The sequence below is a fragment of the Arvicola amphibius genome, chromosome 10 (assembly GCF_903992535.2).
Source record: "Arvicola amphibius chromosome 10, mArvAmp1.2, whole genome shotgun sequence".
In the NCBI taxonomy this organism is placed as follows: domain Eukaryota; kingdom Metazoa; phylum Chordata; class Mammalia; order Rodentia; family Cricetidae; genus Arvicola; species Arvicola amphibius.
In genome coordinates this window covers 7,547,238-7,570,111 of record NC_052056.1, presented here as the reverse complement: position 1 = coordinate 7,570,111, position 22,874 = coordinate 7,547,238, and the positions used below count along the sequence as shown (strand labels likewise).

The window sequence follows — 22,874 nt, the reverse complement described above, 5'->3', positions numbered from 1 at the left end:
TTAATAGAAACGGGTTCATTTAAGATGTAAGAGTTAGTTAGTAAGAAGCCTAAGCTAATAGGCCAAACAGTGTTGCAATTAATGTGTGATTATTAGGGTCTGGGAGGCTGGGAACAAACAAGCTGTCTATACTAAAAGAATGGTTTTTCTGACTCAGGACTAACCTGGGAGCCGTGATAACAATTAACAGCAATCTGGCTGCAGAAGGCCGGCATACTCACCTGGCCTGGCCGCAGGAGGCGGGCACACTCACCTGGCCTGGTCAGTTCCCCAAAGAGATGGAGAAGAAAGCAGGGGTCATAGAGGCTGTCAAGGTCCACTCGCGCAGTGTTATCCTTAAACACCAGTGGCTCCCCTGTGTCCTGAAACAGCCCAAGCCAACATGATCATGGACGCTGATCATTTGAATGCTGACCCCACTGTCAGAGCACATAAGCCTAAGAAGTTCTATAAAAAGCAAAGTTTTCACATGGTAATGTTATCGTTGAGATTTGTTTCAAGATAAGCTTGTGGGGGAGGGGTAATTAATAAAATAATGGGACCAGTGGGACCCAGTTTCAGTATGGACATGGGGGCACAGTCTGTACCTCTGTACAAAGTTGGAATGGCAAGGGGGAGGGGAGAAGAGCAGACCACACCTCAGTGGGCAGCAGCCTCCGGTACTGTGGGAAGTGCAGGATGGTCTGCATCATCTGGTCAGGGTCCAGGAGGCGGAGGATGTCCCCGACACTTGGCTGCTGCCACAGTGACTTGCCTAGGCTTCGGCAAGTCTTGTGATGTTCCACAGCCGCTGGGCCCCACAGCAGAACCCTAGAGCCAGAGAGGAGTGCAGACTGGTCACAGGATCCACCAGGAACAACAACCCCACCATCAAGATCCTAGCTCAAGCCAAGTGCCACTCTGGATAAGCATGCGTGCTCTATCACTTCATCCTCAACAGCTTCTGAAATGGGCATGATGGTGATGGGGCTTCTGGGGGTGCAGGGACAGCTGGTGATGGGGCTGCTGGAGGTGCAGGGACAGCTGGTGATGGCAGCAGAAGTCAGCACCCACACACTACTCTTGGTGTATATCTGGCCTGACTCTGACCCTTTGCGCACATTGATTCACTTATTCTGTGCGATGATCCCTTAGCTTGCATTGCCACCTCCTGTGCAGTGGGAGGAATAAGTACTGAAAGGACTGGGGAAGTTGCATGGCCACTCACTTGCCAACGGACGAGTAGCAGAGCAGGGACTCTACATGATGGGGTGTGGCTCCAAGCCAGGCTAAAACAGCTACAGGATCCTGAACTCAGACTGCCCACAGGACCGCTGCACAAGTGTTTGGTCAATCCTGCCTGGAGAACCCACTCTGTGCAGTCCGGTATCCCCTGCAGCTGCCCGCAGATGTCTAAGAGACAGGGCAGCTGCTATGGTGTGGGTCTGGGAAGTGGAGGCTTTGTTCTAGACCCCCAAGTGTGCACTGTGGCATGAACATGCTACACCTATGACTACACTTATACAAAGTAAGGAATACAAATATACTAATAGTTTAAAACAACAACAAAAAGGAATGAGAAGGCTCAAATCTAGAGCTCCCTGAAGAGGGGGCTTCATCACTGGGCCCCATGTCCCACTGTCCTTCTGTTCATGACCACCCATGGAGCCAACACTCACCTGAAGCTGATGAGACTGAGGTGGTTCTGTTCATATGCCCGAAGGAGAAGTAAAATCTTCTGGTCTAGAAGACAAATGAAGGTCACTTTTAGGAAACTGAACCCCTCAAATACAGGAGAGGGTATATCCCACCAGCCCTGTCCACACAGCCTGGACATCAAGTCCTCCTCACCCAAGACACTAAGTGTGGCACTGTAGGTCCCAAGTAGCACGGCAAAGTGGCTGCTCTCACAGACAGAAGGGCACATCCTCACCACTGTGGACATCAGGTCCACCAGGGCTTCTGGAAGAAACAACACAGGACATAGTACCAAGGAGACAGTCTCAGGACAGCAGAGGTTCTGGAAGCTGGTACTATCCTTTCTGAGTAGGCTGGACTTTGGGCATCCATCAGTCTCCTCGCCAGAATCCCACGCCTTCTTGTAATAACATCTTCAGAATCACCATCTCCCTAGAGTCTCACAGGCCTTAGGCTCAGGGTCTACCCACCCCTTTCCACCAAAATTTTTAAAAACGTAAGATTTTAAGATCTAAGCATACTCCCTGGTTATGCTATCTCAACCTCCAGCATTTATACTCCTGCCTGCATGGGGTGTGGAGCCCATTTTACTTTTTAACTACTGTACCAATAATTGGCATCTAACCGTTTTCTGTCTTTAACCAACTCTTTATGACACTCAGACCCCGGGGTGATGGCTTTGTCTCTACACGGCATTGCCTTGAGTGGGCAGGGACATTCAGCCTCACAGTCTACACTGCACTCAGGACTCACGAGCACAAGTCCATGCCTACGGAGTTGGACACAGAGTGTAAGCCCTGTTGGAAAAGACAGCAGTGCGCTACCACCAGGGAAGTCCAAACCCTTCCCGCTTCCATTCAGCCTTCCCTCAGACCTCGCAGGACAGATGTCCACACTTGTTCCCCATCCCCGTCATCCTCTCCTAATCCCCAGGCTTTTAACAGCAGCTCGTGACAGGGTCACACGACCTCCCAGAGCCTCCATAAACCACACAAAGCCTTCAAGACAGTGGCGACTTCTGTGTCACTTTGAAGACAGGAGCACGCCTGGACCCTGGATTTGACAGACACAGAGACCCCGTGACGACACTCTGGAAACAAATGGTGCACGGCTAGCTGGAAGAAACCGGAAGATGCCGGCGGTGGTGGCGCACGCCTTTAACCCCAGCACTGGGGAGGCAGAGGCAGGCGGATCTCTGTGAGTTCGAGACCAGCCTGGTCTACAAGAGCTAGTTCCAGGACAGGCTCCAAAGCCACAGAGAAACCCTGTCTCGAAAAACGAAAAAACAAAACAAAAAAAAAAAAAAAACCCAAAAAAACAAAAACAAAACAAAACAAAAAAAAAACGGAAGACGACAGCTGCCACGGAGCTGGGAGGCAGAGTGTGGGGTCACCTTTTACTTGACTGTCCAGATTTTCCTCTTCTTCAGATGTCAGCATGGTTGGCAAAAACAGAGAATGCTGGGTGAGCATCATGTGGACCACCGGAAGCTGGACAAGCTTTGTGTGCACAGAGCTTTCTGGACTATACAGGAGCTTTGTGGCATCAAGCAGAGTCTTCAAAAAGGTGAGGTCCTGGTACCGAAATCTGGGAGATAAGCCAAAGGAAATGCGTGTCACAAAGGAAAGTTTATTGTTTAAGAAACAGACTTTGTTCTTAGAGTTCCGAAAGTACAGAGTTGAGAATCTTACAGAGTATGCATTCACCCCTGGGTTGTCAGTGGCATGGCCTTGTCCTTGTTTAATCACTGTCCTACCTGTCCTCTATGGCAGGGATCACTAACCGACATCATGAGGAGAGTCTGTCATGATACAGACATCACAGGATGGGCGCACAGAGACTCAGACAGCTACATCCCTAGCTACACAACCTCATGTGAGATCACTAACACGCAGTGACCTTTGAGCAAACCATCCTATGTGGCATGTGCCTGAGTTTTCTGCGACACATACATCAAAAAGAACTTTCCATTTAGATAGTCAGCAGGCAGAAGAGCTGAGTAGGACCACAGGACTCTGCATGGATCCTAATAGGTCCCTCTACGTTGGTTCTTCAGCCATTTGAACTATACTGAGCTATGCCTTAAATCCCTTCAAACCCCACTAGAGCGAGAATCTATGAAAAATCCTTGTAGCTCTCTCCATAGAGCATTAGGATGTTCCTATACTTGTTCTGAAGAAAATAGAAAGTTCTGAGCTGCATCAAGTGTAGTTAGAGGCTGTTTTTTGGCTGCCCAGACCTGAAATAATCACACAGAAACTGTATTACTAAAACACCGCTTGGCCTATTAGCTTAGGCATATTTTTGGCTAACTTTTATATCTTAAATTAACCTATTTTTATTAATCTGTGTATCGTCATGTGGTTGTGGACTACAGGTAAAGCTCTGTTGGGGGTCCAGTGTCTGTCTCCTGTGGCGGCTACTACTCTCTCCTCCTCTCTCTGCTTAGAATTCCTGCCTTGCCCTATTCTGCACTGCAACAGGCCCAATGCAGCTTCTTTAAGAAGCAATGGCATTCACAGCATACAGAGGAAAGCCCCACATCAACCAAGGGAGAGTAGGCTGGGCAGGGCTGCATCAGGTCCCCTGCACACGGAGGAGCTTGAAACAGAAGAGGTGTGATAGTGCACACCCGTGACCCCAGCACTTGGGAGAGGGTCAGAGTTGGAGAGGCTTGGGCTACAGAGTGAGATTCTACCTCAAAAGGCCAAAAAAGAAAAAGGGGGGAGGGGGAAAGAGGGAGGGAGGGAAGGAGGATGGAGAGGAGAAGGGGCTGGAGAGACGGCTCAGTGGTTAAGAGCACTGGCTACTTTTCCAGAGGACCTGGACTCAATTCCCAGCACCTACATGATGGCTCCCAACCATCTACAATGAGATCCAATGCCTTCTGGCAAACAGACAGAGCACTCATATACATACATACATACATACATACATACATACATACATACATACATATGTGAATCTTTAAAAAGAGAAGAAATAATGACAATGACAGTATTCAACCTAGAACCGTCCTTTACTTCTTTCTTCTGCATGACATTTTCTCTGGATGCTGAACATCACCAGTGATCATGAAATGAAGATTACAGGTGTCATACAACACTTCATGGTTCTCTGAGCACCAAACTAAAGAGTCTAACCACAGCAAATGTGAGCTAGGTCACACATTCGCTACATTCGCTACAGGGAACACAAAGTTTCTCAACTCTGCTCCTCTGGTGACACTCAAAGTGTGCTGAGACTAACATTCAGCAGGTCCTCCACCAGCACTAATGTAAATGGGTATCAACATGCACACTCTGACATATGGGAGTCATTGCAGGGCCCATTCAGGTAGGGAGGGCTCAGGGAACAGCCTCATATCTACCAGCAGGAAACTGCTAAATAATAAAGATGGAATTCTATACAGTAGTGAAAATGGATGACTTTTGTATCTGTATTAAACTAGAAACATCTGGGTAAAAAGAAAAACAAAGGCAAAGAATGATATGAATGTTTAAAATATCAAACACATGCGAAAATATACTATGCCGTGGAACAGAACACACACTGCTTCATAATGGGACTGGTGGCTACAGTTCAGTGCTATAAAACACTGGTCTAGCATTTGTAAGGCCCTGGGTTCAAGCCCCAGTACTGACAAAACAATCAAATTCACAAAAACAAGAAAACAAAACCACAAAATAAGCAGAGGATGACAAGCGTGTAGCTGGGCAGAGAGGAGACGCGAATTCTTTAGGAATAATAGAGAAAACTGTAACATTTTTACTCACTGTGTGAGTGTGTGAGTGTGTGCACATGCACACATGTCAGAGCATGCATATGGAGGTCAGAACAAGTGGGTCCTGGGCCAGAATCAAACTCAAGATTGTCATCTTGCCAGCCTGTTTTGTTTACTTGAGATTGTTTCATGCAGCCCAGGCTGGCCTTGAGCCTGCTATGTAGCTGAGTGAGGATGACTTCGAAATTCCTCCCAAGTCCCACATGACAGACATGCACTATCACGCCATTTCCACTTCTGTGTTTTAAAGATGTTTTTCTTCTCTACAGACAAGGCAACAGCTATGCTGTGACAGGTACTTTAATGACAAGCTAAAGAGACCTGCATGGTTGGAACACCCACATCTTTCTAAACGGCACCAGGAAAGTCAAATTAACTTACTTGAGTCCTGTCTTCACAAACTGCTGCCAGTCACCAGGTTCAACCTCTTTAAGTGCGTGCTACAAAAAAAAAAAAAAAAAAAAAAAAAAAGCAAACAAAAATGAACATGAAACATGTCAGTGAGCTGGAAACACTGATGGCTCCAGAGTGCAGTCTTCAGGGGGCAGTGAATGAGCTCCGGTTCTTCTCTATAACCTTCTGAATCAGGGCTACGAAAAGCCCTGCTGCTATCCTTCCTACTGTCTGTCAGCCTGCCCTGCAGCTGCTCCAGCCACCTACTGCCATTCCTGCTGACACTAACAGGATCTTACAACGAAGACTAACATGCAGATTTGGGGTTTAACAGCAAATATAAGTACCCAAACCATTATGGGGCTCTGTTTGAGACAGGGTCTCATGGAACTAGCCTTGAACTAACTGGGGATGAGCTTGAACTTCGAATCATCCTGCCCCTGCTTCCTGAGTGCTAAGATTAGAGGTGCTTATTCCATGCTGGTGATGGAACCCAGGGTTTTGTGCATGCTGAGCAAGAGCTCTACCCACTGAGCTACAAACCCTTGTTTCATTATTTGAAAAACAGCACTAACATTTTACTAGCACACCAAACATGCAAGGCAACATTTCCGGAGCAGTCCTGTTATGTTTCTATGCTGTCTTGTCAGGCAGCACTAGTGGATTCACATCCAGCCTCTCACTGAGGAGACTACTCAGAGGACATGCTCACCCTACCCAGGAGACACTGCACAAAGGGAAGAGGTCTGCCCTGAGGCAGCAGCTAAGCCATGCCTGGAGTCCTCAGTGACAAAGACTGGGAAGGACTCCCAGAGCACTGGACCATCCACTGAGGACTTCTCTGACTCATCACATTCTTAAGTCCTGCTCTCTATGCCCAAGCAATTGCTCTTTCAGGAATTCACCTGGATGTAACCGATCAAATGCACAGAGGGACTATGGTGCTCAGTGCTGAGTTTGACAGGATGTAGGATAATCTGTAGACAAAACCTCTGGACATGGCTGCGAGGGAGCTTCTAACACTCCAGATTCAGTTTTATCTCAACTACACGCATGCAGAGATAGAGCACCTTGAGGAGGAGGATTCACCTGACACGGTGCAACAGCCTCCTGTAGTTTTCTTGCTTTTCCTGGTGCTGGTGGCAGGGCACTGTGGGTGGGGAGCAGGGACTGCAGCGCTAAGCCTGCACTCTGCCTCTCAGCCCCACCCCGCTCTGCACTGCTGATTTCTGCAGTTGCTATGTTTGTTAGCTTTATGATCACAAAACCCAGTAAATTTAAATTTTCATGGGATTGGAGGAGAGGGTGTTAGACATCGTCCATGGAATATCTATAAAGTATTATTTAACCAGGAGAAGAGACACTGAAGGGTTCATATTGAAATTATGTCATGTTTGGGCTCCTGTTACTTTAAATTTACAAACCTGCAACATAACAAATTAAGTCTGAAAGTACAGCTTGTGTAATTTCTTTATATGTGTGTGTATACATATATTGTATATGTATATATGTACACACACACACACACACACATCACTTTGTGATTCATAATGAACCCACAAATAAAACCATCAAGCAGTTAGACTGGTAGCCACGGGAACCCTTCTCCACTGGGGCTTTACATGATCGAGTTATGGGGCACATGTGGAAGCTCTATGCCATACCTCCGGGGCGACTACTAACTTCTAAGGTACTGTTTCTATACAAAACATCACATTTTCAAAGGGCAACTTTAACAGAAGGGAATCAACGCAGATCATCTCTAAAGTTTATAACAATCACTAAGCTGCAGAGAGCGCTTCCTGAACCCAGTGCTTAAGAAACTAGGGATGGAAAGCCTATGGGTCATCATAAGCAAACTGCTCAGCCCACATTTCCAAAAAACCCTAAATCAGCCACAGGGGAAAAAAGTGCCATGAATTGATGAATGAAAGTAAGAATGACAGATTTCTTACGGAAAACTAAGTAATTCATAAGAAAGCAGTACTGATAAAATAGTTAAGAAAAAATAACTGTCAGCTTGAATTTTAAACCCAGGGAAACTTTCCCCAATTCATCCTGTGAGACCTGCCTCACCCAACACAGAGTCCTCACAGAAAAGATACATGAAACATGACTATTCCTTATACACACAGGAGCAAAAATTCCTAGCGGAATTTATTAACAAATCAAATTCAACAACACAGAACAAGGCTATTCCACTATGACCAAGTACTTTATCCTAGGAATACAAGGCTGGTTTAGCATTAACTAATAAAATTCATCCCATTAACAGACTAATCAAAAACAGTCTCAATAGATGAAAAAAAAAATCTGGTAAAATCCAACATCCACTCCCGATAAAGATGGCTTACAAATCAGTGCCGTCCCCCTACTCTGCCCCTATACACTGCTCCCTCATTTCCTCGGAGGTCTCAGTCATAACACACAGCTGGAAATGTACCTTTGAAGTCTGGCTACATGTCACCTCAGCACATAACCAGGATCTCTAAGGAGAGGCGCTTACCAACAACTCGCTTAATCGGAGCAGCATTGGCTTCTCTTGCTTCTGGGTATTTTCATCCCCTGGTTCCCTAGCACTGAAGGACACAGTCAGCCACTGCACACAGGACCCCAGAAGAGTCTTCCTCCAGGCACTCAGCTCCTCTGCTGACTCTGCCAAGGCTGCTGAGACAGAGTCGGCCACGATCCAACTGCAGCAGGAGACCAAGAGGCAGGGTTACATCTCTAAGGCTGTCTGTAAGGCACAAAGGCCTGCACTGCCCACTCTCCCAGGCCACTTTTACTTAACATCACATCGACAGTGGGAGCAGCACACCAGACAAAGGACAGTCTCTCCAGAGACGTGTGTGTGTGTGTGTGTGTGTGTGTGAGAGAGAGAGAGAGAGAGAGAGAGAGAGAGAGAGAGAGAGAGAGAAAGAGAGAGGGACAGACAGACAGACATCGTTTCATTAGGTATAGAATGCTGGGTTGGCAGTTATTATTTTTAAACATAATTTCTTTACTGATTCTTTGGGAATTTCACATCATGTCCCCAGTTTTGCTCACCTGTTGCCCCCATAGTCTCCCCTCACCCCTGCAGTGTCCTCCCAAAGAAAGAAAATTTAAAAACAAAACAAAGCAACCAACCAAACAAAACAAAAGGAACAAACAAACAAACCCCCAACAACAACCCCTTCCTTCTCCTTCTTTTGTCCTGGTGGCCCTGGAGGCTCTGTGTCACACAATATACCCCTTTTGTCCAGTCAGCTTTACTGGCAAATGTTCACTGCAATGAGTCACTGGGCTTCCCCAGACTCGTTCTTATCTAGGGTCTCCCCCACCTCCCTACTATGACATCCAAGAACTGTTGCTTTTCTGGAAGGCTGTTCTATTCCAATATTATCAGAGACCACACCACCTCACCCAAGGCAGACACTGCAAAGCAACTTCTGGGGGAAGCCACTCTACTAGAACATGCTCTTAGGGTGTCAACCCCAGCCAGCCCTCCACATGCAGCAATGCACTTCTCCAGCCGTCATGGCTGCTCTAGTCAGAACTGCCGTGGCATCCACTGGCACAACAGGAAGACAGCGCTCCATTAACTTTACACACAGCAAAGAGAGAAAGTGGCACTAAGAACGGCCTTGGCTCTCATACCTCTTGTGACTACTCAGGGTCCGAAGCATGCTGGGTAAATGGTCCATGAGAACATGCAGGTCTTTGGTTCTTGCAAAGGGAATGAGCTGAGCCAGGGACTCCAGATGCAGCTCATGTTTGGAGAGCCCATCAGTATGGAAAAACCTGTCTCGCACTTGTCTCCATAGGGCCTTCAAGACAGGAGTGACAGCAGAGCACACTAGGCAGACACAAAGCAGAGGTTAAGGTGCACAGTGCAGGGCGCCTGTGGGGAACCTCCCTCTAGGAAGCACCTGGCACGGACAATACAAAGCAACAAGGGAAACACTTTTATGTTTACTATAAGTGACGACGCTGGAGGCGACCGGAGCCAGACTTGAGGCTCAGCAGGGGAAAGAATTAGATTCACACTGCCTGGACTCAGTAGGAACTCACCAACTTCCCTGAGGCAGAGGACAGAGTAATGGGACAAAGGATGACATAGCCCTCAGTTACTTCACTCAACCAGAAACAGCCAAACCACCCCCAATTACTGCCCACCCTATCCTGCTCTTCTTATGAGGAATGGATAGACACCCGCAGCCACACCTCAATTCCCAAGGTTAGGAGACAGAGAAATGTTGAAAATTCTCAACTCTCAGCCTAAAGAGATTACAGGACCAACAGAACTGTACCATGCCCCAGAACACAAGTGACAGGGTTTAAGATGGCAAGCCATTCTGCCTTTCAGGGAGAAACTCCCAGCTGCCCAAAGCCAGCTCTTTCCATACCTCCTGTTGGCCGCATGAAGCATCCTTGTGTCCTGTGCTGGAGATACACATGGATAAGGGGGAGGAAGTCATCCAGATGTTCCTGCAGGAGCCCCACTCCAGGCTGCCCACACCAGAGCTCAAACTTCAGTAGGTGGGTGCTGCTATGCTGCAGGAGCAGGCTGGCAATGCCCAGGGCTGCCTCTGTCCGTCGGACCAAGCAGTACTCAAGCAGGTCAGCTGGGACCACAGAGGCCAGCACCGGGTCTCTCTGCAGAGTCTGAAGGAATACAGTGTCCAGCACATGCTCGGCCAGAGTGGGGAGCAGAGCCCCCAGACCGCGAACATACTCGGCCCACCAGAGGAGCTCACTCCGCTGCAGCTGATCCTGTGGGCTGCTCGTCAATAGCTGTACCAGGGTCTTCCCAAGACTGCTCAGTTGTCTCTCCTTTTCTGGAGACTGTGCGGCTTGCTGGGTCAGCAGGTGAGCCTCTGGAAGGCCCAGCAGGGCCAGTGTGACCTCTCGAATCTGGACACTTTCCATGTATGGATGCAGTTCCCGCAGGGCCTCCATCTGAGGCAGGGTCTTGGGTGTTGTAGCAGAGTTCACAGTTCTGGTGCCCAGCTCTTTCAACACACTTTGGGTAATGGCTTCTGAGTACTTTGCCAGGAGACCCAACTGACCCAGTTTATGGAGAACTGGGGAACTGGCCACCAGTAGCTGAAGGACACCTGCACTGAAGTGGGCTGCTAGGAGCTTCACAAGGATGGGGCTAAGCGTGTGTGGAGGCAAGGCTTTCCGCTCCAGGGCTAGAAACCAACTCTCCAGTGTGGGATGTTTAAGGATGGCCACCAGCACCTCTTCTACTGTCTGAAAAACAAGGTGGGGCATATTTCATGTGTAACACAGGGGCGGGGGAGGCCACAGCTACCCGAAAACATTCTGTGTTCTCAGGGAAACAAGGCAGGAAGCACTCTGCAAACTTGCTCTATCTTAGCCCCAAGTTTTGATGCCACTCACAGGCCAGCTTGCAGCATCCAGCCACACATATGTGCTACACAAGGCCCCAGTCAGCACAGGACACAGCTACTCAAGAGGGTCAGTACAGGTACAAATAAAAGCTGTGGGTGGGCTTGGCTATAAAGGAGTGATCGAAAGGCAGAACCCAGATTAAGATGTCATCCCTGGGCAGGGGTTACAGCATCTTGGCCATAGTTTTCTACATTCCTCTACTCTTCTACAGCGGACACGTTGTTACATTCAGAAATGAACAGCTACTATCTGCACCCAGTGGTACCTTGTCAGCAGCCAGCTCAAGTGAAGTCATGGACTCCATGTCCAAAAAGAGATCAGACTCAGCATGGATGGCCTCCGCCTTCTGCTGGTTCTGGGCGTCCAGCTGCTCAGCGTGGACAACCAGGTGCTTAAGGAGGTCCAGGAGAAGCTGCAGGCGGGCCGGGCCCTCACCTCTGCCCAGCTGTAAGAGACACGTGACCCTTAGACAAGGAAGGGCTGACTAGCCAGCAGTCAGGAGACTGGAGGGGCAGGTCGACAAGGCAGGACTCATACACGGAGACTGTCTTCCTCCAGGACTGTGAGGCAGTCTCCCCTCACCATGCTTCCCAGATTGGCCTAAGCTGTACATAAGAAAGCACTTGTGTATATATACTTGCTATTTAGGGGAGCATGGGATAAAGGAAACTTGTGCTCCTAAACCTCAGTGAAATACAAATGTTAACTTTGGCTAAAATAAAGGGAAAAATGGCTCAGCAGGTATAGGTACTTGTCACCAAGAGTGATGACCCCAGGACCCATATGTAAAAGGGGAAAATTGATTTCTACATGTTATCCTCTGGGCTCAACATGCATGCTCCCGCACATGCACAAAAATGAACAAGCACATGCACATAAGTAAGTAAATAAATGAACAAATATGTATTAAGTGTGGTTGTGTTATTTTTTAATAAGGGGAACAGGTCAACAACAAAACCTAAAGTGCTATACAGCCCACCAGCCGAAAGTTCAACAGTGAGCTGGCAGACTGACAAACCGTGAAAGAGTGGGCCTGGCTACACACTACTGTCCAGGATACCACAGGAGGACCCTTGTGCTGAGGACACACACTGGCCGCCTCAGCACGGCTGCTTGAGGACAGGGCCCAGCAGAGGAGCAGCAGAGCCAAGAGCCCAGGTTCCAGAGCTGGGGTCTGCCTGGTGGTATATTATGGGCACTGCGGTGCAGACTCAGACAAGAGCACACTCTGCAGGAAGAGGAGAGCACTGACCTGGCCGAAGTTCTCCACCGTGCTCCTGAGGTAGAGCAGCACCTGCTTGGCTGAGCGCACCATGTGCTGCAGGGCTAGACACGGGACAGCAGCTAGCAGCTGTGTCTGAACGTTCTTGTCCCCAAGGGTGTGGCTCTCATACGCTGTTTGCAGCAAGGTGGAAAAGCAAGAAGATGGGGGGACATGGGGTACAGAGCTGTTGGGCACCTGCAGCGGCTGAGGGACCAAAAGGAACAGAATGGAAAAGAAATTACCTCAGAAGCGAAGGCTGCACACACTGGTGACAACAGCCTGATGTCACCTGAAGCATGCCTGCCCAGAGTGCAGAGCACCTAGCATGAGGTGTCAACAGACCTTTTAGTGAGGAGCTGACTGCCACAAAATTGGGATCTGATCACTGCTGTTACCAGGACAAACTGCTGGAAACTAGGAAAGGACCACCCAAAGCAAAGCCCTGCTACAAGCTACCTACCCGCCCCGAGTATCTTGTCAAAAGGACTGGGAAATGGATAGAAGGAAAAGAAGGATCCAGAACAGTCCTGGTCCACCCAGCGACCATCTAAATCCACCCATGGGACTTAGGCTACTTGACTTCTTTCAGCTCACAAACTCAAGGCCACAGATGCTCAGTGGCTCTCAAAGCATGGTCTGCGGACCAGCGTAGCAGCAGCATCCCTTGGAACAGTGTGACAAAGGCTGATCTCAAGATCCACCCATCCCTGTTAACTAGTTCACACTGTGGTCAGGGCCTGGCAGCCAGGTTTAACTAAACATCATGAAGAGTAAATCTCAGCTGGGATCCACTCAAGAGAGGGTAGACACCCACTAGCACACAGAAGAAGAGACACTGGACTCAGCTGCTTGCTTACTGGTGGGAATCATGCCTCTGTGCAGAGGGTGACAGTGGCTGTCTGGACATCAGCTCTGGAAGCAAACTGATCAAATCCTGCCCCACCACTAATTGCTGGTGGAAGTTTGGTATGAGAAGTCCTTCTGTATATGTGTTGCTTTTATTGGTTAATGAATAAAGCTTTTTTCAGCCAGTGGCTTAGCAGACTAGAACTAGGTGGGAAAACTGAATGCTGGAAGAAAGAAGGTGGAGTTGAAGAGAAGCTATGTAGCCGCCACTAGAGACAGACATGCAGGAACCTTGCTGGTAGGCCATTAGTGGTAAAATATAAAATAATGGAAATGGGTTAATTTAAGATATAAGAGTGAGCTAGAAATATGCATAAGCTAATAGGCCAAACAGTGTTGTAATTAATACAGTTTCTGTGTGATTATTTCGGTTCTGGACAGTCGGGAACAAACAGTCTATGTCCACAGATGTTCTCTGCACCTTAGGTTCCTCATTTGTGTATAAAGGGTGATCAGTCTTGACCTAGCTCTTAGAGGAGGTGGAGCAAATGGTTTAAAATATACGTGGTACACCATCAACATGGCTACCATCACAAGACAAAAGTCCTAAGCTATCTGCATTTCTAAACACAATGGAAATGGACCAAATCCACACAAATCCACACCAAGTTTCGACACACAGCATCACAGCAAGAATCCTCGCCAACTACTCTCCCAGTTTCGGCGTGGAGCTCATGGAGCACCGACGGGACAGGTCTGCTGGCCAAGCACCTTATGGTCGCAGGAGACAGCCGAGACAAGCTCTCCACTGTACTCGGTAAGGGCGAAGAGGAAAAGGCCGCTTCTTGTCCTAAGCCAAAACAGTGATGAGCCAATTATCGCCATCAGGGAGCTGCTCGCTCACACCAGCTGAGCAGTGATGACCGGCACTCCTCTCTTATGCAGAGGAAATGGGAAGGTTGGGCTCTCACTCTGTAAACTGTACAGCACTGGATCATGCAGCAGCACATCCAGCTATAGCATCAGGAAGAAACACTTTGGAGGAGCAGCGAGTGCAACTCACCAAGACCTCCTGGGCTTGCTCAGGAATCCAGAGGCTGTAGTATCTGTGAAACCAGGCAAGCTGCTGATGGCACAGCAGGCTGGCAGGCTCAAACTTGTCATAAGACTGAAGCAGAAGACACAGGGCCAGGGGATCCCTCTGGCTATGGAGAAGGTCAGTCAGCACCATAATCAGATACGTCACGATGCTTTCCCCTACAAAGGAAATAGGTGGGCAGGGTAGAGAGCAGAGTTAGACCGCTTCTGTGACAAAATGACACAGCTGCCTTCCACATGCCCATCAGACACGGAAGACTGAGTGCCAGCTCCATGAAGGGTCAGATGCCCCCATGGAAGGGGCAGGCTCCTGCAGTGTTCTGGTTATAGTTTAATACATAGAGAACACATGTTCTGAAATCAGGTCTTCCAGCCTGGAATAGGAGACCCAGGCATATGTATAGCTGGGACTTGCTGGTAGCTCTCCTGTCTTTCCCATGAGTAAGTTGGGAACACATACCGCCTGACTCCCTCTCCAAGTGCAGCATTCCCCAGTTCATCAGATACTCTGTCAGATGGCATAGCTATAAGATGAGAACAGCCTATAATCCCTGGGCCTGTGGAATACAGCCACAAGAGCCACCTGGTCTGTATTTGCCTACGACAAGGTCAGAAAACAGACTTTTACCCTCAAGCCACTGCCACAGGGGCACATGTGTTATGGTAAAGTTTAGGTTTACCGAACTCCTATGATATATGAGTGCTCTCAGGTCTAAGACACTTGGGAAACCCAACAAATAGCCAAGATTCATCCTTATCCTGAAAGCAGGACTGAGTAACCCTGAGAAAAGCTCAGGGTAATAGCTGGTTCCATGGGGACATGTGAACACATTCTTCAAGCACTGCACTGCCAGCAGCCGGCTCACCTGTACATCCCTCCCTGTGCTCTGAGCTGCAGGCTGAGGCCCTTTTACTGGGGGGTATCTGTCAGTGTGGCTCTTCACACTTTCAGCCCCCGGCACCCCAACCCCAACCTCCACAGAAATCCAGACGACGCACAGGTACCTGCTGTACTTTCTGTCCCAAGGAGCAGCTTATTCCTGGCTTCCAGAGCTGCAGGCACCAGAGCACTGAAGGGGAAGGTGAGCAGAATCATCTCTTCATCTAACAGGAACCCGATATCCTCATCCAGGCCTTCACTGCCTTCCACCAGGACATCCACCATGTCCAGCACATCTGAGACAGAGAGGAGGCTAGTTTATCAAGGAGCCACCATAGGATCCCACTGTAAATAGCCCAAGAGAGAAAGAGGCAAGAGAATACCTAAAAAAATAAAAAAATAAGAAACAAAAAATTCAAACTTCTCTCAGGGGAAAACACTTCCTAGAGCTTGAGAGATGAAGACGCTGTTTTCAGTTTTTATGGCATTTGACTAAGTACAGGCTACTCAGTTAAAGGTTAACTAAAGCCCATTACCCCATGTTCAAACAAACAAGCTGAGACTTGAGAGGGCAGGGCTACAGCACAGACCAGCACGCGGGCATCTAGGTTCAAATACTCAAGATGCTAGGAAGTAACTGTGAAAGCCAACGTGACTTGGTCTCCGTCCCAGCTCTTTTAAGTATATATTAAAGGAGGACGGCAACTCCTTCCGTCTTAGAGCTGTGATGAGGATTCTGTGAGCTCTATAAAGAACAGTGTCAGTCAACAGACCTTAACAACACTCAAGCAGGAGCACCCAGAACCCAGCACCCAGCACAGTGTGAGGAAATAGGTTGTCTGCACACATCTTGTCCTGTCTAACTTGCTACTGTAGCACAGAGAGGGCTCTGGGCACGGAACCTACCGTCAATATGGGAGATGGGAATGCTGACATCATCTGCATCATGCTTCCCCATAGTGGCCTGCAGGGTGCTGGCTTCCTGGACAAACTCAGAAGCTTTGTCCGTGTATGAGTGAGGACTCACCACCAGTGTCAATAAAATCTGGACAAAACGGGACAGGTGAAGACAGTCAAATGGCAACAAGTAAAGAGAAAAAGCCCAAAACGCCCTTGGTCAAAACTAGAGGAAGGAAGAAAATGCCAGGTGCCCTTGTTAAGAATAATATAACTTAATATAACTTTCTTTTTGTTATACAATTTTAGATCTATTCTACTGCTTTGCAACTTGGCCTTTTGGATAACCTTATTCGTTCACGCAAAAACAAACTTCCCAATGAGACGAAGCAGCATGTAGTAGCATACTGCTGTCTCAGAGTCAGCAGCATCTGCTATGGGCGCAAGAAGAAAGCCTCGGTGTGGCTGAGTCCGCTGCCCCAGAGCACATGTGGGTCCATGGGGCTGTGCACTCACACGCTCCAGGAACTGAATGACGGCTTCCTTGTGCTCTTCTGCAGTGCCATCCAGGTGCTCCAGCCACAGCTCCAGCTCTTTCCACGTGTGTTCGAACACACCCGTGTCCTGAAGAATCTGTTGGCAGCAGAGCCATGCAAATGTCAGACAGCTCCTGTTTGCTGTGCAGCTGCAAGATTCATATCAATCACAGGGGCTGCACGCACCAGCCTCAGGTGGACTCCACACCAGCCTCAGGTGGACTCCACACCAGCCTCAGGTGGACTCCACACCAGCCTCAGGTGGACTCCACACCAGCCTCAGGTGGACTCCACACCAGCCTCGGGTGGACTCCACAAGCTCGTCTCCTAGGACGGGACCCCCCACTGCTGAGGACACAGGCCAAAGAGATCACTCCATGCCCCGGTGGGGACAACATGGCTCCTTTCTCACTGCTGTGCACTCATATTCCTTTCCTAACTTGGTAGAAGATGGAGAATGAACCAGGTGGTTCTTAGGAAAACTTTTTTTTTATCTGGATTTTCACGAAGACTAGGTAAGTATATGTCATGACCCCTCCCAGTGACTCAACTCTTACTGGAGGAACTCTAAGCCTAGGCAAGAAGAATACCAGGGCAGAGCTTGGTGTGAGTCAGGACCTCAGTTTGCCAAATAATGATACCCTTAGTGGTCGGCAATGAAGGCAATTCAGGGGTACATGCTCTTGTGGCACAGGGCCCTGCAACAGTATGCACCAGACTCCCTTATCAATCACGACAAGTGGCTGGGGCGTCTAAGTGGTTGGTGAGGAAATGAGAAGACGGGGCAGGGATCCAAACAGGGTAACCTTCAGGCAGCACAGAGAACAAGCTCAAAAGGCAGTCAGACTTTGAAGGAAAACTGCAAAGTAACACTGTGGCACTCTAAAAGCACTAACTGCCACTGTCAGTGTGTCTGAGAAACTAACGGTGTGGAAATCTGGTCTCAAACCCAGGGAGTCCTGACTACCAGTACATGTTATGATGCCTGGCTGAAAAAGTCGTCCTGGAAGAGTGAGTGCCACAGGCAAGAAAGAGGAGCAGAGGACCAAATCCTCACTCCTGCACACTGACTTTGGAGACACCGGAGTTACTGTAGGTGACGGACCAGGTCAAAAAAGTGGAAGGCTCGGAGAAGAACCATGTGGGAAATGAGGGACTAGTCCCAGTTCTCAAACAGTTTCCCATGGGGACAGAATATATGGAGAGTCTGAACTGTGCAAGCTGTGACTATTTCATTGTTCACCTTCCTGGAATGCGCACGTGCACACACGCATGCACACACAAACACACACATACACACTAAATAAAAACATTATAATAATTTAAAATGTACTATACTCCAAATAAAAGCCCACACAACTCTACTGTACTCCACCACACACCCAATCACCCACCACAAGGAAGGCCAGGTACACACTCTGTATTTGTCCGATGAGAAACTGCTGCTGCTACTGACCTTTATGACCAGAAGTTTGGTGGATGACTTGAGCTGCAAATGGCCACTATTCACAAACATCTTCATCAACAGGTAAAAAACCGAGCGCTCTCCTCCAATGATTTCCGCATCGTGGCTTTCCTAGGGTTTGGACATTAGTTCAAACTGTTAGGATGTGCAGTTAACAAGGCCACTACTCACTGAGTGAACACGCGATTGCACGTCCAGGACACGTACTCTTTATCTCATTTTAGCTCCATTCAGTGAGGAGTTCTGGGATTTTACACACAGAAAACCTTAGGTTAAGTCACTCATTCAAAACCTCCAACAGCCATGGTGACAAGCCACAGCAGCAAGAACGCAAACGCCTTTCTGTGGGCCGCAGCTCTAGGATCTTCATGCATATGGCTCACTTAATCTTCCCTTCAACCTAGGAAGTGGCATAGCTGTTCTCCCATCCGGCTCACATAGAAATCAGAGTTCCAAAAGTTAATTATGTGCTGGAAACCAAGCTCTCTCTGGTGCAGACACTGTGCACAGGTGGTAGTGAAGAGCCGCCTCGGTCGGGCACGGCTGCACCGCTGTGTTCACCAGGACACTGTGTGAACCCTAACCATGAGTGGATTCATCAGTCTTCTAAAAAAGCTTCCAGGCATTGAACACATCCTTAGAGGGCTACAGAGCCTTGGCGTCAGAGCCCGGGCCACTCTCTGTGATGTATCACAGCCTCGGTGAAGAGGCTGACCCCCAGTAAGACGCAAGGCCAGCAGAGAAGACACACTGAGAAGCACGAGGTGGGTGGAGCACAGCACGTCGATTAGTGTCCTAATGCTGCCATTGCTTTCATAGTAAGAGCCTCTTTGGTGCACAAAGACTGTCGTAGTGTGGCACCCCTTGTGACACAGAACTGTGCCACTTGCCAGCCCTTCTCCTGGTAACTGCTTCTGCCTTCGCTGTTTCTGTCATTCTTTAAAGACTCGCCTGAACACACGCAGGCAAGTGATTCACCAGCAGAATGTCATAGTGGATTCTGCCTCAAACACTGACTTCTTGATACACAAACAAACAGTGTGGTTATGCATTAGTGTCTTGTTAATTTTAGAAGATGTGCTCGCCCTTTCACTTTTACTTCCACAAAGTCTCCTTTTTAGGAGCTCCTGTACAGGAGTATAGAATTACGCTTCTCTTCTTCAATCCTTTATTTCTTCTAGAGATAACAGGTGTCCTGTTTTCTGTCATGTCTTTCTAGTAATGATCTGTGCACATACATGCAAATGAATAGTTTAGTGAGCATGCAAACATGTACACACATTCACATTTGTATTCCCCCTTTAAAAAACATAAATGATAAATATAACTTTTTCTTTTATTGTCTTATCGGCATATCACACACCCTCCCTGCAAATGCTTGTGTTCCTCTGACTTGCTGCTGACTCCACAGCACAGGACAATTTGGATTGCTTTTGTTTTTAAGATAAGGCCCAAGTTTCTTGTATTTAAAAGGAAAAAAAAAAGTGCGAAGGAGAGGTGGCTCAGTGGCTTAACCAGGATCAACAAGGCTTTGGGTTCGAGCCCTAGCACCAGGGTGAAAAAAGATAATTTTCTGAACTAAGTATATCATCAAGATCTATTGGTCCAGCTCAGCTGGTATGAAACGCTATCTATCCACATAACGTACTGCTGAGGGCTGGGAGGAGGGCCCACCACACGCAGCTGGAGTCCTGCAGCACTGTCCTGAGCACTCTTGTCTGATGGGAGATGGGTGGAGTGGACAAAGCACCTGTGCAGCCTGCCATGTGCTGAGTCCTCATCCAGTATGACTTGTCCTCAACACAACATTCTTAGACCTTTCTGGAAATGTCGTGTGTATAAATGCCAACATACATTTCCAGGCTACTGGTTCCATATAAAAATTGTACATAAGAACCAAGCCATTTATGTCATTAAGTATTTTAAGATCTTTGATCTTAACTAGATATTCACATTTATCTTACATAATTTTGACTATATTCCACCTATACCATCTTTATAAGGTGATTTGCTTAAAATATGAATGTATTCACTATACTATGTATACAGCAAAGCAATGAACCTAGCTACTCTCTGAAGACAGATTTATTCTTGTCAAGAGTATTCCAAATGGAAAAGATTTTATACATCTCTAGGCTGTGACAGCTTTCCAAAATTCATTTATTAAATGTGCCCAAATTTAAGAACTGTTCCTCTAGGGTGTTGCAACTGTCAATTCAATTTAATTAAATATTGTTACCAAATTAAAAAAAAAAAAAAGAACCAAGCCATTATATGATCTGAGCTACTCAGAAGCACACTTAAGCTTATTGGTCATGCCCTCAGTGCAAAGCAGGAACAGATCTGGGGTTCAAGGGCACAGATGAGCATCCAGTACCTGCTGACCTTCCCTCCATGAGGTAATATTCTGATCCCAGAAGACATGCAAACCCAGTGCCTGTCTCTGCCAGCCTCAGCTTCCTGCTGGCATGGTGGCAGTCCCACCCTGACTACTGAGGTCTGCAGGTCAGAACAAAGGAGAAGTGATATGCCTTGTCTGCTAACTGACAAAGCTGTGAGGAGATGGGGAGAAAAAGCTAGCCCGGCAAGTTGGTAGCAGGAGATTGGAACTTTCACTTCCTACCTGTGCCTTCAGCCACAGAAACTTGCTAGCAGGCAGTTCCAGGGCCACCTTCAGCATGTGGTGCTGTAAGATGGGAGGGACCTCCTTAGGAGGGCCCTGCTCAGAGATGATTCCTGCAGACAGAGATCAGGAAAGCACAAGGTTACCCAGAGCTGACACCCTGGCCCATATATCCTCTCCAGGGCTCTCCTTTCTGCTGCCCACACAGCCCTGCCTGGGAGTAAGCTGCTCCCACAGGTTGGTGGGCTTTCCCTTCTGTACTCTCACTTAATGTGTATTTATGGGGGCCCAGTTATCAAAAGAAATAGTGGTTCAAATAAGTAATGGTGGATCATATCTGCTGGTAAACTGCCCTTCCTGGTCCTCAGCTCCTAGACTCTCCTATAATTTACTGGACTGTCCTTTATCCCCACTGGCAGAAACAGAGGCAGCCCTGCCTACCATCCCTTAAGACCCACCTTTTAGGAGTTTGCTGAAGTCAAAGTTGTACTGCATGATCATGTGGGGGACAACCTGTTGGTAGAGGCATATGACCTGGAGCAGAACAGCTTTCAAAAGGATGGTTTCTGCATCATCTGCACCAAAGGGAGACAGCTTGCATCAGGACAAATACTTGCTCTATGTCCCTGATCAGGGGAGCATTCATCCCACAAGTGATAGCCAACTGCATGCTCAATACTCAAGCTACAGAAACCGTAACAACCACATTTAAGGACCAGTGTGGTAACAGGATAGATACTGTTCCACGGACGTGGTCTTAAGGCCACTTTAGTGCGGCAGTCTGGTCAGGTCAAGGCTACCAGTCTTCATCTGAGCGACAGAGATACACAGCAAGGGCTGCCCTGTGGTGCTGCTATAAAAATTAACCAAGACGTAGATATGGAAAACCACACCTGCCAACAAGAGTGGCCTCAGAGCCCAAGTCCGTGTGCACAGCACGTAGAGTCCTCGCCCATTTACAAAGCAGCAGCAGTCAAGTCCTGAGAGACATGGTGCTGGCATAAAGACTGAATGTGCTGCTAACAGATACTAAGATTCAATCTACAACTCCATCTAATGTCTCTCCCTAAACAAAAAAGGGCACACGATCTCTTCATAGCCAGAAGAGATTTGATACAGAGCTACTTGAGGATTCTCTGGGGTCAGCCATCCCAGGCTGCCTGTCATCTCTGTCCCAGGCCAAGAGCAGAAGTAACGGAAGCCCTCACCATGCTGGACAGCCTTAGAGGCAGCAGGAGTCTTGTTATTGCTCTTCTTCCCTTTCCCATGGTCTTGCTTAACCTCTTGCTTTTTAAATGACTGCCAGACCCAAATAACCGTGTTCAGATCTGGCAAAATCTAAGTGAGAAAGAGAAGTGAAGAATCAGTCACTTGAAACATGAAAAGAAATCATGGCACTGAATGCACTAACAGGTAAAAAGCAAAAACAAAGCTAGAGAGGAAAGAGGAGCAAGCACATGTGAACGCAAGTGTCGTGTACACAGCAGGAGGGTGGGTGAGAGCAGGCTCATGCCCGCAAGCTTGCTTCTGCAGTATATCCTAGAACTATACTTGCTCTTTCACCCAGACCAGACAGTGGAGCAAAAGAACCCTTCTTGGGACAGCTCTAGTAAGTAAATGGCTAACTAGCACCAGGGTGCTCAGCACTGCCAGTGTACAGAAGCCATAGCTATTAGCACCCACCTTCCATTTCCACCTTCCTTCCAGCCACCCACCTGCATTTGCTTTTACTTGAGCCTAATACCATCAGTGTGCGTGCACTCATGGGCAGGGGGAAGAGGCACAGCCCAGTCCCTAGTGAGCCACAGGTCCCACAAGAACCAGAGCCCACTGTTTCTATGCAAAGGTGAGTGCACAGTCTGACTCTTAGCTCACTCAAGGACCTGTTCTACGTGAGATACACACCTGCCCACTGGCTTCTACTACCAGCAGCTAAGAGGACACACTCCTTGGCTCCCACCCAGGTTCCCAGGACAGTCCTTTCTTCTGAATTTGGTGAAGGGGTCTGCAG

At 48.1% G+C, this 22,874-nt stretch overlaps 1 protein-coding gene across 4 annotated transcripts in view; it reads right to left on the bottom strand.

Moving 5' to 3' along the window:
* Urb1 (URB1 ribosome biogenesis homolog) overlaps nt 1-22,874 on the bottom strand; it is a 60,105-nt gene that overhangs the window by 15,228 nt on the left and 22,003 nt on the right. For all 4 annotated transcript variants that reach the window (XR_005287186.1, XM_038345916.1, XM_038345919.1 and 1 more), the window contains 19 exons: nt 22,072-22,201; nt 21,322-21,438; nt 20,864-20,976; nt 18,232-18,351; nt 16,756-16,872; nt 16,249-16,387; nt 15,468-15,638; nt 14,428-14,621; nt 12,507-12,722; nt 11,520-11,699; nt 10,243-11,092; nt 9,494-9,692; nt 8,361-8,547; nt 5,843-5,901; nt 3,071-3,264; nt 1,831-1,941; nt 1,659-1,722; nt 639-810; nt 254-362 (listed from right to left, as the gene is read on the bottom strand). Coding sequence is in view for 3 of the 4 variants with exons in the window: in XM_038345916.1 (XP_038201844.1) it covers nt 254-362; nt 639-810; nt 1,659-1,722; nt 1,831-1,941; nt 3,071-3,264; nt 5,843-5,901; nt 8,361-8,547; nt 9,494-9,692; nt 10,243-11,092; nt 11,520-11,699; nt 12,507-12,722; nt 14,428-14,621; nt 15,468-15,638; nt 16,249-16,387; nt 16,756-16,872; nt 18,232-18,351; nt 20,864-20,976; nt 21,322-21,438; nt 22,072-22,201 (3,442 nt within the window). In the remaining variant the exon portion in view is untranslated. The remainder of the gene's footprint in view (nt 1-253; nt 363-638; nt 811-1,658; nt 1,723-1,830; nt 1,942-3,070; nt 3,265-5,842; nt 5,902-8,360; nt 8,548-9,493; nt 9,693-10,242; nt 11,093-11,519; nt 11,700-12,506; nt 12,723-14,427; nt 14,622-15,467; nt 15,639-16,248; nt 16,388-16,755; nt 16,873-18,231; nt 18,352-20,863; nt 20,977-21,321; nt 21,439-22,071; nt 22,202-22,874) is intronic.